The sequence below is a fragment of the Staurois parvus genome, unplaced genomic scaffold (assembly GCF_062004578.1).
Source record: "Staurois parvus isolate SC_StPar_1 unplaced genomic scaffold, SC_StPar_1.0 ptg000564l, whole genome shotgun sequence".
Lineage (NCBI taxonomy): Eukaryota > Metazoa > Chordata > Amphibia > Anura > Ranidae > Staurois > Staurois parvus.
Genome location: NW_028318360.1, coordinates 8,048,841 through 8,066,505, shown reverse-complemented (window position 1 = coordinate 8,066,505; position 17,665 = coordinate 8,048,841). Strand labels below are relative to the sequence as shown.

At 41.5% G+C, this 17,665-nt stretch overlaps 1 protein-coding gene and 1 pseudogene across 1 annotated transcript in view; one reads left to right on the top strand and one right to left on the bottom strand.

Moving 5' to 3' along the window:
* ABLIM2 (actin binding LIM protein family member 2) overlaps positions 1-17,665 on the bottom strand; it is a 298,016-nt gene that overhangs the window by 80,483 nt on the left and 199,868 nt on the right. The window contains exons 13-14 of the mRNA XM_089691577.1: positions 16,046-16,144; positions 3,057-3,158 (exon numbers count right to left, since the gene is read on the bottom strand). Of these exons, the coding sequence (XP_089547703.1) occupies positions 3,057-3,158; positions 16,046-16,144 (201 nt within the window). The remainder of the gene's footprint in view (positions 1-3,056; positions 3,159-16,045; positions 16,145-17,665) is intronic.
* Positions 17,144-17,258, top strand: LOC149450729 (U2 spliceosomal RNA; annotated as a pseudogene).

Below are 17,665 nucleotides of genomic sequence, written 5' to 3'. Positions count from 1 at the left end.
GTACATAGCATACCCTGAACCCTGCACTCTGTTCATAGCGCACCCTAACTACCTAACTAAACCCTGCACTCTGTATGTAGCGCACCCTGAACCCTGCACTCTGTACATAGCGTACCCTGAACCCTGCACTCTGTACATAGCGCACCCTAACTACCTAACTAAACCCTGCACTCTGTACATAGCACACCCTGCATTGTGTACATAGAGCACCCTGAACCCTGCACTCTGTACATAGCACACCCTGAACCCTGCACTCTGTACATAGCGCACCCTGACTGAACCCTGCATTCTGTACATAGTGCACCCTGACTGAACCCTGCATTCTGTACATAGTGCACTCTGACTGAACCCTGCACTCTGTATGTAGCGCACCCTGAACTCTGCACTCTGCATGTAATGCACCACTGAATCCTGCACTCTGTACAGAGCACACCCATGAAACCTGCATTCTGTACTTAGCACACCCCTGAATTCTGCACTCTTTGTGTAGCGCACCCTTGAACTCTGTACTCTGTATGTAACACACTCCTGGTATTTAATACCCCTTTAAAATCCTCCTACTGCAGTTTGGCCACACCCACTGGTTTGGTGGGAAGGGGGGGGGGAGGGCATGGTCGAGTTTCTGCACCTATTCTTTGGAAAAAAAAGCCCTGGGAGCCACTGATGTTAAAAGACACCTGCACCTTCAGGCCTCATGCACACTTGAGGTCAAAAACGCCTGTTGAGTTTTTTTTCTGCGTCTTGAGTTTTTTTTCTGCCTCTAAACTACCCACCATGTGAATATATATGTCCATGGATACATAGGCGTTGACATGAGTTTAGAGGCAGGGATGTTTAGAGGCAGAAAAAAAAAATCACTTGCATGTTCTGAAGTGGAGCGTTTGGGCTGAAGAAAATGTGCAAACGCTAGGCGCATTTGCACGTTAATACATTCTATAAGCCAGAATTAACTATTCTGGCCAATAGAAAGCATTATCATCAAATGTGTGAACGTGCATAATTGCCTGTGAACACGCAGAAGCGTGCATGCAAAAAAGTTGCTTTTACCACATTTTTTCTACCGCAAGCACCTCCAAAGCTGCAATGATGGCCCCTCTGTTTGAAAATATTGGTTGTTTGCTCGATTTGCTGATCTAATGTTTTCAATATCTTTACTCAAAAGTATAGATTAGGAGTTTGCACCAACTTTAGTTGCATGTTTGTTCTGGGTTAGAGGGTGACAAGCTCTGTTGTGCTTCAGCTAAGTGATGCTGCATGGTGATTGTACTTTACTGCTCTGGTCTTTTGATTCATACCTATAAGTCCATTCACAAAAAAAGAAAACTATACAATGTTTAGGTCATTTTTCTTGTATAGCAGTCATTCAACAGAGATGCTAACAACTATATATGACATACAAATATCCAGTAGTAGGAGAACACTCATAACACAACCACCACACTAGAGAACAACAAGCAAGTAAAAATTAAAACGACCCAGAATAATGACTCTTAAGTAAAATAGATTTAAAAAAATATACCACACATATTGTAATAGCAGAGTATTGTACCGTGTTCAGTTGGGTATGCATATTCATTTTTTTTTTGCTCAACAATGTGTGATGCCAGGATCTCTCCCTGTGTGCTCTTGTATTCTGACAGGGGTACTCCTTTGGCCAGAATACACTGGTCAGCCATTGGCTGCAAGCGCTGATTGAATGCTGGTTTTCCAGCAAGGCTGTTTGTCAGAAGCCGGTCATTAGACCAGCCTCTGTTGAACAGACAGCAGTACACATTTACTGTACTGAAAGCCAGCCAGGTTCCTGCTGATTCCTCTTCTGCTAGTAGAAATCCTCTTCAATTCATGCTCCCTCCACCACTGCCACCATAATCTTCTAGTGCGGCAGGGGTTAATACCACTAACGGACTGTCACAGTCTCTTATCAAGAGTGTCTAATTATACTCGCACTTTCCACCCAGCCCTACTAGAGCTTCAATGAATGGAACAGTATCTATGTAGGATGGGTGCATGATTGATGGGTGTTCCTCCTCCATTCACAGATTACGTTTTATTCAAGCACAGCTTCTATGAATGGAGCGGTAGGGCAGCAAGAATGGGCAAAGTTAGACTCTCTTGATTAGAACTTGTGACAGCTCTTTAGTTGTATTAACCACCGTTGCACTGGAAGTTTACAGAAGTGTGGGTGGGCATGGACAGAGGAGAATTTCTACTAATATAAGAGAAATCAGCACAAGGGATATCCCTTTGGGATATAGTTTCACACATAACATCAAAAGTGCTATGTAATCAATATAGACATGACATGAAAAAAAATTAAAATCACATTATAGCCTACATTTACAAAAAGAAAATACATTCCTCCAGTAAACAGTCAAAATATAATCTTGTAAATGAAGAATGTGGGCCCTGAACTGGCTGGATGAGTGTTCCATGCTATCCTCGCATCCCTTGCAGTACCAGTATTGTAGGAGGGGGCAGTACATTTGAGAGGGGGGTGGAGGCAGGGACAGTGCAAGGCTGGCTCCCCTCTAGTATGAGCCAGTAGATGTCAATACCGTACTTTCCATGAGTAGGTGTTCTGCTTCACCAAAAGCCTATATGGTTGTTTAAAACATCCAGGGAGTGGGCACTGGACCTGCTAAGTGACAATGCTATGCCATAGATGTCCTTCTGTTTCTAGAGAAGGTTATCTGCATACATTTCCCAGGGAGCATTGCCATCCCTTTATACTGTTCTCTAGCGAAGACATCTCAGTAATTTCACGTTTCTAGTATCAGCTAATAAATAAATAGTGCTCTCTAACCCCTCTCCAAAATGGCCCAATTTTTAGCATTGTTAGGGAGGCAATAGTTAGCCCAGCTTTGATCACAAAAATAGCAGCTGGAAGCTCGCTGGTGATTTCCGAGGACAGGGTTTTCAGCACAATGAGTTACTTGTCAGATTTACAGCAGTAATTGGAAAAATGAATCAGGCACACATTGACAACATCAAACAAATCATGAGAATCTACAGGCTTCCCAATTAATGATGTCAAATTAGCAAACACACACGCCTACCTGGAACATGGAAATGTCTGGGCGCCTGCTGATAGGACGAAGATGTGGATTTGGTGTCTGAGCACATAGACAAGCTGGGGGTACTCCGACCACTTTCACTGCCTCCATTGAAAAAAGCAAAGAGAACAAATAAAACCAAAGTCTGAGAACAAAGTCATGTGTTTCACCTTATACATTATAAAGCGCTGGCAGCTTGTATGTATTAATACAGCCATTCTTAACCAGGATTGCATGGTACTCTAGGGTTCCTCCATAGGTTGTTACGGGTTCCCTGAGCTATGGCTGATTAACTTCCCATTTGATGGTGCCTGTATAATTCCAGGACAAACGCCCCTTGGCATAGCCAGCAGTGTGACACCAACCACTTTTCTAGCTCTCTGTAAGGGTGGCATTCTGATCACCAGTGTAAGGAGGTCCTATTGAGCACCAATGTAGGGTGCATTTTTGCCACTGACCTCAACAAACTGGTTTTAGTAAGGAGTCTATAAATTATTTAAGGGCTTATTTGGGGTAAAAAGATTGAGAAACGCTGCGTAATATGTAAATCCACCTTCATGCTTCATACATCTGATAATATAAGGATCAAATAATGAGAGCATAAAATAAGTAAGACAAACTTTCTAAACTTTTGTAACTTCTGAGGCTTGTTCACAGACGGTGAGGGCACCAGTGCTCTCCACCACCCAGCAGGTCAGTACAGAGTTACCTTCTTAAACGCAAACCTACCATTGGCCATATACTGCTGTTGATGCCATCACCTCCTTTGACTGTACAGGCTTTTCATTGATGTAACATTGATTCTTATTAAACGGTATTAGTTTCCTTTTAAATGATTTTATCTGATTTATTGTAACTGTGAAGTGCAAGGTACACTGTTTTCTTTCCTGTAGTCTTCTTAGCACTGTATTCTATTATCTACACATTTGATTGTGTTCTAAGCATAGTATTGTGAGAATAGAATAAAAAAAAAAAATGGTACTCCAAGAGAGATTAAAATATACAAAGTTAGAACATCTGTCAGACATTTATTGGTATCTGTTTTTTTTTCCATTGGAGAGACTTTTCCTCACTTCGTACGTGGATAAATCGGGAGGCAAGGGGTGCCCTCCCTTGGAAGGGTGCAGACAACAAAATAACCTGACAGAGGTTATAACTTTTACCCCATGGATTCAACACTGAAAAAAATCTTTGGCCGAAGTTCCACTTTCATTGGCCAAAGCCATTCCAGCCATTCCATTGCATGTGAAGCTGATCAGTGGTGGGTTAACAGCTAGATTTTAGGAGCCTCCAATCTGCTTCTTGGCATCTCCTAAAGAACAACTAGACAACTGTGCTTTTAGGTTAAACTTCTCCAAAGCCCTACTCCCCCACACCCTTCCCAAATAACCTGTACTAACATCCCCTCACCCCAGTTCCTTACTAGTGTTCTGTGCGCTGCTTACTTCTCCAGCAATAATCCCCTGGTTGCATCTGCCCCATAGGTGGCTTTAGATGGATCAAAATTCGGCCAGTTAAGCAGCGACCAGTAAAATTTTGATCCATGTGTGGTCACTGTAGCTGAACAGAAGTTGATCTACCAAATGACTTCTATTCAACCGCTATGTCAGATGAAAGCCGCTTGATCAGCGACTGCAGCGCTGATTTATGTATTCTGACAGCCAAGGAATCCACCCGCTGTCAGAATACAATAGCGCAGCACGAAGGATTCCTCCATCCACCTCAAATGTATGGATTGGGAATCGGTTCAGGCTGAATGAAAATAACTGAACAATGTATGGTCAGCTTAAAACCTCAAAGACTTGTATGTGGGTGTCCTGGACACTGGTGCTGCATCACTGGACAGTCCCATACAAGTCTACAAGAGCTCAGTTCAGGTAGATGCAACTTAGCTTCCGAAGTAAGATAATAGGGTGGGGGTGTTAGTGTAGGTTAGTTCAGGAGGGTGTTCTATAGTTTTGTGCTGCATTTCCTAGTTTCATTCAGATGCCAATCAAAAGAAATAAGACTGCAGCACACCCCACTGTTTTTAACATGTTGCATGCATTTTACCACGCACTAATGCAATGTGATAGAATGAATTGGGACAGCTTCATTCAATGTTCAAGGCAAGGATGCAGAACTATGCCCCTCTCCCCTGCAGCTATTGCATGCCATAGAATAGGAGTGTCACCCTGTGCCCATTCTCTACCCCCCTTGTTTTGGCTGCACATGGTTGGCATGAAGTATGCACTGCACATGTGTCACTGATTGCTTGTTTTCATAGCAGCTAAAAGGTAGTTCCAGGTGCACAACATGTTTTTTTGTATAGGCAGTGGATGGATAGGACGGAGAGTGGGCATGTTGTAGAACAGTGTGACAGCAGTAGCTGTCAGAGTAGACATGAGGTGGTGGCCCACTGGATACCAGCCACTGAAATATGCATGTGGTGAGAGGGTGCCCTCCCATCACAGCACCCAGGGCAGCTGCCCTCCTGCCCACCCCTTGTCCCAGCTTTGGCACTGACATCATGTGTGATCATTTTAAGCATACATAATTTTATGTTTATTAATAACTAGTAATCTAGATTGCACAATAATTAAATTGTTGAAACTGTTAGAGAAGTTGAAGATCTATTGAGAATAACAGCAAGCAAGTATTTTAAAGCATCATTCTTTCATTAATTAATAGGATTAATGAAAAGTATGTTTATTTAAAATAAATCAGAACTTCCAGGCCTTAACAACGTGATAAAAATGAGGTCTGCTTGTGCCCCTCTCCCTGGTAAATGTCACATTGATTATATATTAATGCTTAACCTTAATTGGGATTCTGTCTGCAGCTCACTGGACCTCCTGTGGCTTCCTTCTTCCCTGTGCTATTAAATGATTCCATCTTCCACAGCCTCTACAGTCTTGTTTAATTAAAAAAAAACATTAATGCAATTTTATCTGCTATTTAACTCTTTACGAGTCCTAAGAAAAAGGCTTTTTGTTTCACTTAACCTTAGCACTGCAGCTAATAGCACTTACAGAATATGCCTGCTATGTGCTCAGCTACTTCTGGATTCTACAATGCTCTAAAGTGAAAATGTATCTCAAGCCAAAACGTTTTTTAGTTATGGACAGAGTAGGGAAGGGCTGGCAAGCCTATTACGTTTTATTGCTGTTTTTGTCCCGGCTAGGGGTCTATACCCTACCTCCATCTCCATTTGTGTTGGAGACTATTGTCAGCAGAACTAAGGGCCAATTCAGACTGTCCCACCATGAAATCACAGAGCAGCCTGAGCGATTCACCGCTTCAGCTGCTCTGCCTTGCCGCTGTGCTAGGGGGCAGTGTGATGCCCAATTAATCACATCAAACTGCTACCATTTTTTTGTTTTGTTCTAACTTTATTTAAAGTGCCTAAAACATACATTTCATTCACTGCAATGTCAGGCTGGTGCACTGCAATAAAATGCAGCATGTCTGCGCTAGGCTACCACCATGTGTGATTTGGCCCTAAAATTCAAAATTTTGAGCTGTTATTGGGACAGGAACAGAAAGTGAGTCTTCAAATCAGGACATTTATTGCCGTGTCAATTAAGATGAATTTCCCTCACTTCCACACCTGTTTGATGCTGCAGCTATCCCACGTCAGCTATAAGACCAAAAACGAAGCAATCACCTGATCGTTGCTAGCTCAATTCTTGGTCTGCTCTGAGCAGAGAGCAGTGACTGTCAGTCACCGCTCTCCACTCTGCTCTTCCAGCACTCGCTCTATCATAGGGCAGGAGAGGGGGTGTTCACTGCTGGCTCTGGCTCTCAATCATGCACTGAAAGGAGGAGCCAACTCTCAATCAGGCAGCAGGGTGGATCCCAACAATGTTGTCAAGATTATTCTGGCTCCAGTCCCTCAGCTGATAGTGGGCAATAACTCACAATCAGCTGACTGTGAGTCACAGGAGGGCAAAACTAATTTTACTCCTGTGACCATCCAGACAAGTATAATCAAAAAAACTTTGGTCATGCTACTGTTTTAAAGATTGTTATGTTACAGCCTGTGCCATATTTCCCATTATACCCTGCCCCTAAAATGGATGAGGAAATCTCCAAAATAGAGACACAACCTAGTATATGCCTTCTCTACTTTGTCTACAACTAAAAAAAGTTTTAGAGTTTTCCTTTAACTGATGAGAAATACCCAAGTAAAGCTGATTTCTAACATTACATGTAGGTGGCTATATGATTCAGAAAATAAACTTTAATAAAATCTCACTGACAGTCTGACTCATCCCCATTCCACCTACACATTTTTGTAACTGTAGTCCTGAAATCAAGGGAGGTGTGAAGTGACAGTAACTGCTAAAGACCCCACTCATTAATATCCACCCAGCAATTATCTGTATCTAACAAAAAAATGCACAATGGAAGTGATAACAGTGCAATTATAACAGCAATGCCTGGAAGGTAGAGGAGTACTAGGCCCAGCTACGGTTTGATCAAACATTCACTGAAGGCTTGTATCAGTGATTGTTGGGTTTACAGAGCAACTGATAATCACATTTTATATAAAAAGAGCTGATCCAGCTGCCATTACGCTTCCACAGTAGCTGATCCTGAATTAAAGCTGGTAAACACTATATATTTTTTTTGCTAAACTCAGCAGGTTGAGCGAAGAAAAAACTTGAGAGATTGCTGGCTGGATGCTGGTTTTCCAGCATACCCCTTCGACAGAAGCTGTTCATGAGACTAGCTTCTTTAAAGCACACAGCTGTACAAATTGGCTGAAAATTGTCCGGCTTCTGCTGAACCGGGCGATTTTTGTCCAGTGTGTACAAGGCTTAAGGCCTGTCTTCCTCTAAGTGCAAAAATAATCCAAAGTTTCATAGAACATTCAACCCCAAATTTAGGGTAGTTTTAAATAGATATAAGAAACATGTGTTGGGTGCTCTGAAAATACTGAACCAACTCTTTGCAAACTACAATACAACCTTAAACATTTTTAGTAAACTTTGAATAAAAGCAGAGATTTTTTGTTCATCCATATTGCAATACATGTTCAAGCTGGCTAACTGTGTCAACGTAATCTCTCTCTGGCCAGTCCATACTCTACTCTGCATAATGAAAAATACTTACTTGTTAATAGCATAATTATGTGGATGGGGCAGACTGACATAGTAGAAGGAGAGCTATGGTTATAAAAATAAGATATGTCTGTGCTCAAATCCAAATAGCTTACATATGTACAGTATATCACCCACACTCCTTTAGTACCTGATAGGTTAAAAATATACATTATATTGCCAAAAGTATTGGGATGCCTGCCTTTACACGCACATGAACTTTAATGGCATCCCAGTCTTAGTCCGTAGGGTTCAATATTGAGTTGGCCCACCCTTTGCAGCTATAACAGCTTCAACTTTTCTGGGAAGGCTGTGCACAAGGTTTAGGAGTTTGTCTATGAAAATGTTTGACCATTCGTCCAGAAGCACATTTGTGAGGTCAGGCACTGATGTCGGACGAGAATGCCTGGCTTGCAGTCTCCACTCCAATTCATCCCAAAGGTGTTCTATCGGGTTGAGGTCAGGACTCTGTGAAGGCCAGTCAAGTTCCTCCACCCCAAACTCACTCATCCATGTCTTTGTGGACCTTGCTTTGTGCACTGGTGTGCAGTCATGTTGGAACAGGAAGGGGCCATTTTCAAATTGTCCAAAATGTCTTGGTATGCTGATGCATTAAGAGTTCCCTTCACTGGAACTAAGGCGCCAAGCCCAACCCCTGAAAAACAACCCCACACCATAATCCCACTTCACCAAACTTTACATTTGGCACAATGCAGTCAGGCAAGTACCAAACTCCTGGCAATTGCCAAACCCAGACACGTCCATTGGATTGCCAGACAGAGAAGCGTGATTCATCACTCCAGAGAACACGTCTTCACTGCTCTAGAGTCCCGTGGTGGTGTACTTTACACCACTGCATCCAATGCTTTGCATTGCACTTGATGATGTAGGGCTTGCATGCAGCTGCTTGACCATGTAACCCATTCCCTGAAGCTCTCTATGCACTGTTGTTGTGCTAATCTGAAGGCCACATAAAGTTTGGAGGTCTTTAGCTATTGACTCTGCAGACAGTTGGTGGCTTCAGCATGCACTGACCCTACCCTGTCATTTTACGTGGCCTACCACTTCGTGGCTGAGTTGCTGTTGTTCCCAGTTGCTTCCACTTTATTATACCACTAACAGTTGACCATGGAATATTTAGTAGCAAGGAAATTTCCCTGGTGGATTTATTGTACAGTTGGCAAACTATCATGGTACCACACTTGAATTCACTGAGCTACTGAGAGCGACCCATTCTTTCACAAATGTTTGTAGAAACAGTATGCATGCCTAGGTGCTTGATTTTTTTACACCTGAGGCCATGGAGGTGATTGGAACACCTGAATCCAATGATTTGGAGGGGTGTCCCAATACTTTTGGCAATCTAGTGAATATGTAGGCTATTTGGATTTGAGCACAGTATCACAAAGTGCAAATCAGTGACCAGACCTGAGTCTGTAGTTCTCCTTCAGCTATGTCTATCTGCCCCATGTTGACACTACAGTGAGGAACAGAAGTATTTGAACACCCTACGATTTTGCAAGTTCTCCCACTTAGAAATCATGGAGGGGTCTGAAATTCACATTGTAGGTGCATTCCCACTCTGAGAGACCGAATTTAAACATAAAATTCAGGAAATCACATTGTATGATTTTTAAAGAATGTATTTGTCTTGCACTGCTGAACATAAGTATTTGAACACCTGAGAAAATCAGTGTTAATATTTGGTACAGAAGCCTTTGTTTGCAAATACAGAGGTCATTCCTGTAGTTCTTGACCAGGTTTGCACACACTGCAACAGGGATTTTGGCCCACTCCTCCACACAGATCTCCTCTAGATCTGTCAGGTTTCGGGGCTGTCGCTGAGCAACATGGAGTTTCAGCTCCCTCCAAACATGTTCTATTGGATTTAGGTCTGGAGACTGGGTAGGCCACTCCAGAACCTTGATATGCTTCTTACGGAGCCACTCCTTGGTTATCCTGGCTGTGTGCTTTGGGTCGTTGTCATGTTGGAAGACCCAGCCACGACCCATCTTCAATGCCCTGACTGAGGGAAGGAGGTTGTTGCTCAAAATCTCACAATAAATGGCCCCATTCATCCTCTCCTTAATACAGTGCAGTTGTTCTGTCCCCTTTGCAGAAAAGCACCCCCAAAGCATAATGTTACCACCCCCATGCTTCACAGTAGGGATGGTGTTCTTGGGATGCAACTCATCCTTTTTCCTCCAAACACGACGAGTGAAGTTTAGACCAAAAAGTTCTACTTTGGTCTCATTTGACCACATGACTTTCTCCCATGCCTCCTCTGGATCATCCAGATGGTCATTGGCAAACTTCAGAGGGGCCTGGACATGTGATGACTTGAGCAGGGGAATCTTTCATGCAATGCATGATTTGAACCCATGATGGCGTAGTGTTTTACCGACAGTGACCTTTGAAACTGTTGTCCCAGCTCTCTTCATGTCATTGACCAGCTCCTGCCTTGTAGTTCTGGGCTGATTCCTCACCTTTCTTATCATCAGTGATACCCCACGAGGTGAGATCTTGCATGGAGCCCCAGTCCGAGAGAGACTGACAATCGTCTTTAGCCTCTTCCATTTTCTAACAAATGCTCCAACAGTTGATCTATTTTCACCAAGATGCTTGGCAATTGCCCCGTAGCCCTTTCCAGCCTTGTGGAGGTCCACAATTTTGTCTCTGGTGTCTTTTGACAGCTCTTTGGTCTTGCCCATGGTAGTAGTTGGCGTCTGACTGACTGTGCGGTGGACAGGTGTCTTTAAAGAGCTCAGACAGGTGCTACTAAGTTAGATTAATGAGTGGAGTAGAGGTGGACTTTTTAAAGGCACAGTAACAGGTCTTTGAGAGCCAGAATTCTTGCTGTTTCTTAGGTGTTCAAATACTTATGTTCAGCAGTGCAAGACAAATAAATTCTTTAAAAATCATACAATGTGATTTCCTGAATTTTTTTTAAACTTCTGTCTCTCAGAGTGGGACTGCACCTACAATGTGAATTTCAGACCCCTCCATGATTTCTAAGTGGGAGAACTTGCAAAATCGCAGGGTGTTCAAATACTTCTGTTCCTCAGTGTATATCCACTGAAATATGCTATAAGCAAGTATTTTGCAGAGTAGAATATAGACTGGCCAAACAGGGATTACGTTGACACAGTTAGCCAGCTTGAACATGTATTACAATGTACTGTATGTGAGCCAAAAATCCCTGATTTTTTGCAAAGTTTGCTATAAATGTCTGACATGTGTGAGGGGCTTTAAAACAAGAAAAAAACATACATAAGGCTTGTTATCATACATAAAAGGCAGGGGTGTCAAACTGGCGGCCCTCCAGCTGTTGCAAAACTACAAGTCCCTACATGCCTCTGCCTCTGGGAGTCATGCTTGTAACTGTCAATCTTGCAATGCCTCATGGGACTTGTAGTTTGGCAATAGTTGGAGGGCCCCCAGTTTGACACCCGTGCATATAAGATATCCCTTGGAAAACATCTCTGAATTGAAAAGCTGCTAATCTCTGTTTATATCAGCAGTTTGTATTTTACCACAGATACAAAATACTGATTACTATATAGACTTGTTTTATTTCTGAATTTGTTTCTAATACATATTTGTGAACACCCTCTTTAGTCAGATGTTTCGAATCCTTGCACAGCTCTTCAAAAAATTATTTATTTGGAGGACAGATTGGAATTTAATTTATGTAATTAAAGCAGATCTTGCATATAACAGCATAGAAGAACAGATGTTGGAAACAATTGTAAACTATTAAATTCGCCAAAGAACAAGAAACACATTGAAAACATAATGCCATAATGTCACCTGTGTTTACATTTACTTTCACGATCAATACTAAGTGCAGTGACATTTCTAAGGTTTATAGATTTCAGTGAAATTTAGACACGCAATTTGTGCAGTGGACATTAAATAGTGCTGATGGATCTCAAACATAATTGTCATGCAAGATGAACACTTCATGATCAGAAGCAACCATGATGGAATGCTGGCCAACGATGGACTGAATTTTTGCCGATGCAAAACAAGTTTGGCCTATTTCTAACATCCTTAAATGCCAAAAGACAGTTAGAACCAGTGAAGATCTGTACTACTGTCTGACCCTTCTCTAGTCACGCTGACAAGAGAAGTAAGGCCAACACTTTTTTTTTACTTTGAATAGAGTAAGGGAGGGTTATGACCCAGTCAGTCTGTGCCCCATTGAGGAGATTTCCCTTCATTTCCTATCCAATAGCCAAAATAGAAGAGGAAATATCATGAAAGGTGGGAATCCCCAATTGTCACCAAAAATAGCATCCCCACTGAGGAGTTCCCTTCTATTACTGTTCTGGGACAACCCAAAATTTGGTATTTTCTTTTACTTTCAATGATTACTATAAACAATGCAAAAAGAGAGGATGAATCTCCCTAGTGAGAGAACAGCAATTTAAGCTTGATAGGTGTACTAATCCCTTTCCCCTCTATCCAAAAAAGAAAAAATTAGATTTAGTTATACTTTAATACCAGATCTACCCCAGTGTGGGGGTGAACAAATCTCCCACTACTATCCTAACAGGCACGGTTGCCTGTTTCCGCTGTGCAATCATATGGCAAGGTGAGATGCCCCAACTTGAGGGTGCCATCTCAAACAAAGTTTGCACCTTCACTCACAGGGATCCTATAATAATGGGGATAAGGCATACCAGCTTTTGCCTAAAAAGATTTACTCCTTTAAATTTGAAGACTGAATTTATGAAAGCAGGATTTCCTGAAAGTAAGCAAATCAAACACTTTTCAGCAATATGCCTCAATAAGCACAAGCTGACTGTCACAAATTGCCCAAATGATTACATCAGAGAAAAGGAATTAATGATAGGCATGCCCTGATGGGGATTTAATCCAAATCCTCATGCCTCTATTAGGTAGAATCAAATATTACTTCTTCAAAGTAGTTGATCCAATCGATCTGCCTTGCTTCTCCCAGTTATCATGAACTGCAGATTGATTATGTGAGTTTTGGCTTAGTACAGACTGGAGAGGGCGGTAACATTCAACGGATACAAACATCTTGGCTAAGTAGCTTGGCTCCCATTTTGATATGAGGGCATTCACTGCTCCGCATAATTTTTGTCTTTAATCAACATTAAGCAGTGAAGAATTTAGTGCAGACACCTAGGGGCTTATTTATGTGTAGCTTAAGCAAAACGTTCTTTCTGTGTCTCCACTGAGGGAAATTACTCCTTACTGAGACAGGGCACAAGGAAAAGTCTCCCCAAAGAGGGCATAGTAGAAAAAAAGCTAACCAAGGTTAGTACTTTTTCCTATGCTGTACAAAGGTAAATAAAATGGGCTGAAGATGGTGTGAAAGCAGCAACCAATCAAATTTGATTATAGTTAAACAATTTTAAAAAATGACATCTGACCATTTGCTGCACATTTTGGATCATGTCCCTAAAAGTGACCTTAGAAGTTAAATTTCATGCTAGTTGCTCTATTAATTGCTAGCTATATTTAGTTTAATTTATATTAATATATTTTTCAGTTTAAAGCAGGGCATACATTAATCATTTTCTTTCGTTCAACCAGTGGGTTGAACAAAAGAAAATGAATCCATACCCCCATGCACACATTCAAGGTGGATGGGGGAACCCCTCCTGCTGATCTATTGTATTCTGACAGCGCAGAAGCTTCCCCATCATCAGAATACACTCATCAGCACTGACAGCTATAGCCAGTAGCACTGACTGAGCGAAAATCAAGAGATCGACTTCTGTAAAATCAGCCTGCCCATAGATGGACTGAAATTCGGCCGGTTCAGCAGGGATTTCAATCCATCTATGGCCAGTTTTAGTCTCTGTCTCTTTGGCCACCATCCCTTCTATTGATACATATCTTTCCTGCACTCTACTGCTGCTGTGTTCTTATTCTGGAGAATTGAGTCTAATCCCTGTATAAACTCTGTGTCAATCTGTATTGGAGCTGGAGATGTAAAATTTCCTAAAATTTTGAAGCCATGGGGGAAAAAAATGTTATTTTCTGTTTTTTTCTGGAAAGATTGAAAAATGGATTCTGTGTGGAGTAGTTTTACAAATTGAAAGTCTGGGAACGTGAAATGCACTGGGAACATGAAATGCAGTGTATATAAAACTATGTTTTTATATATATTTTAAAATAAAAATAAAAGTACAGCTTATTCAGTACATAAACTAAATTTGCTTTATAAAACTTGTTTTGATCCAGAAACAGCAGAAAAATTATTTTCTGGACTGAGAATTCTGGAAGGTAAAGCAACTCAGACTTTCATTCTGGTCCTCACCATTTACTTCCTTAAAGTATTTTTTTAGGTTTTTAGGGCACCTCTGGCATGCATGGCAAGTGTTTTGTCATCCTTGTAGCATTTAGAAAAGAATAATTCTCACAATATTTGCAAATTGCAGCTTTGCTAAAATTGCACTGTGGAAATGTTTTCAAACTCTAGATGTTGGTTTCCTCATTTTACTGAGAAGAGGAAAAGAAAAAACAAAATACTGACCAGACTATAGGGAAATACTATGCTGTGATGGTGGAAAACAATAATAGAAATCAATTAAAGGTTCTAAAAACGAACTAATTTGTCGGACAAATTACCCTCTTGCCTGTCAATTAAGGCCTGAGAGGACAGAAACAATCATCTACTCTATCCCAACAATCACCCAACTGTGAGAGCTACAAGATATAGCCCACAAGCAAACTAAACTGGAGCCTTTCCCCTGCAGTGCCCCTAGTGACAGAATTGCATATTTCTCTTGTTTGAGAACTGCATTTAAATGTAAAGTTTTATTTGAATTGTATTCCAGGATTTGCTTGTCTTCAGCTGAGAGAACTTGCAATAACTTAAGACTTTACATAAAGTCCCAGAAATGTTTCATTAAGGTCTTCATGTTATATAGTTTGAATACCATGTCATAGATATATTATTTAGCATTGTAAAAAAACATATTCCACACTTCTTTTGTTTTTCCAATTTTTTTCCGGAGCCACTACCCCCCCCCCCCCCCCCAAATAAAAACATTTTTTTCCTAGTGTTTCTGTTTTTTTTTTTCAAGGCCTTCCCATCTATAGTTGGAGCCTCCATAGGGTTAGTGACTTTCTCCCTTCCCCCATGCAACAGTGTTCAGGCCTGGCTATTGGTTGCTCAGGCACCAAGTGTGGGATCCTAAGAGGAAGGGGAGAAGTATATGCTCCCCCACACCTGTAAAAACCAGGGAATTTTGAGGGCTCAGACAGACAAAGGAGAACAGAAGAAGAATGTGGCAAAGTATAAGCAGGAGGGTGGGAAGGGGTATTTAAGAGAACCTGTCACTTTGCCCACTCATGTTCCTTTTAAGGCGTATTCACACTTGTGCTTTGTGACAACGCATTCTAAAACATGCGCATTAATGCATGTTGCCACAATTTATGGCGATGCACCAGCTTTATGTGCAGTGCATTGCAGTTCCACTCATTGTGAATGGCAGCCCAAGGCACTGTACAATAGAACCCAACGCACAACACAGCGCAGCACAAAGCATGTACCATGTGTTGTAGTGTTGTTAAAAAAAGTCATGGATTTTTTTGATCATTGTGGTGTGTTGGCAGCCCATTCATAATGAAACAGTGGCTTTAACACAATGCACATTAACGCATGGCTAACACATTAATGCAAAGCAAAGGATTGTTTAAGTGTGAATGGGCCCTCAAAGGATCATTTCAAATTAGTTGCTATTAGATGTTGCTTCAGGTTATGAGTGGGAAAAAAAAACATAAAAGCATAACAAAAGAAAATGGGACAACATAAAATAGTTTATGTTCATGCTGCCACAAAGCAAAAACAGGAGAAAGAAATATATCAGAACTAATGCCATGTCAGCTACAGGAATCACAGTACAGATGCACTCCTGTCCTTACCTTTGAAGAAAGGGATGTAATGATGCCTGAATGTAGATGTGGGGCTTGTATGTTGGGACAGAGATGTGCAGCTGCTGGTACCAAAAGGCTCAGTACCAACTGATCAGCCAACAAAAAAGGAAATTAAAAGAACGATTTTAGCTCCATTGGGGGAACTCATGCACTAACAAAGATAAATTGAAAAGCATTGTAAATAAAATAAGCGAATGTTTTGCAGCTTATTCGCTGTATAAGATCATGCAAATCCTTCTCTGAAAACAAGTTTTGTTGATATGAGATGGAAATCAAGTACAAAAAAATACAATTATGTTTTCCTTAGAACCAACTTCAATAGTTAATACAGCAGGGTATTTTAAATGTAGGCAATCAGGTGGGGGGGCACTAGGAAGACATAAAGACATCAAACTGATTTGTTGCGCATTGCTATATGTATCCTGAATTACTTCATATTGTGAAAATGTATTTCATAATTTTAGCATAATTTTAGCAGAATTATAAGGATTTATTATTTCCCAATAGTAGATTTCCCTAAATTGGCCTCTTGACTGCAAAACATTCTGTACATTTTAAATAAACGTTTTTTTTTTTTTAAATAATGTGATCTGTTAACTATGTCAGAAGAGTTTTCTTCTCCAATGTTACTAACCTCTAGAACTGCAAGATATATTTTTGTCACTTAACAGGTGCATACTTTAAAATGAACCTGTGGCTAGGCTATGGGCATTTGATATTTGCATATTCTCAAGAAGCAGTTAATGAGACTTAAAACAAGCTCTCATTGACCTCAGAAGCAATTCATTATCAAAGTTCAAAGTGGAAGCAATAAAGTAGATCTGTAAAAAGCTCAGCTCACCCTGCTTTCCTCTCACAGTTCCTGCTCTACGTTTACATCAGAAATCTGTAGGCTAGAAGGCTGCTAAGTCAATGCTGAGAGGGAGATCAGTGCGAGCTGAGCTTTTGAATCGCTGCTGGTACAAGGAAGCGGGGAGAGCTGAGTTGTTGAGTTACTGCTGAGAGAGGGAACTGAGCTACTGGGAAAAGGACATAAGCCTGGTACACACTACTAGTTTTGACAGCTGACCAGACAGCTCAGGAGGAGCCACTTCTCGGCCTTTTGGCTAAGATCAAGTGTAGTATCTGTTCTTATCAGTGTCCAGTGGGGGTGCTCCCGACCATTCTAGTTTACGGGGATGGTTGTTGTATAGTACCCTCACTGGTATGATGGGGGTCCGGAAGGCTAGTACCGGAGGGACAGAAACCAGGGAGCGCCATGATTCGTTCTGGGGCCTTGGGAGTAATTCCTCTGGGGAGACCGGAAAGACCCAGTACCTCCTGATCTGAACGTGCTACCTTGGTCTGGCCTGGGGCTGGGGACGCAAAAAGTCCGCAAACTCAGTGCCCCCTGGGGAAGACGCTCTCAGGGGTGTCACTAGTAACACTTGGGTGTGGGACCCCACGGTGTGAAGATGACACATGGCCACTGTCTTTCACTTCTTTTTGCACAGCGCCCTAAGGACCAGGTCTTTTGGCTAAGTCCAGGGCAATTTTTGCTACAGGCCTCAGGGCCTGGTCTGTGCACTATTAGGCACGGTACCACTTTTTTATTTTATTCTATTTATT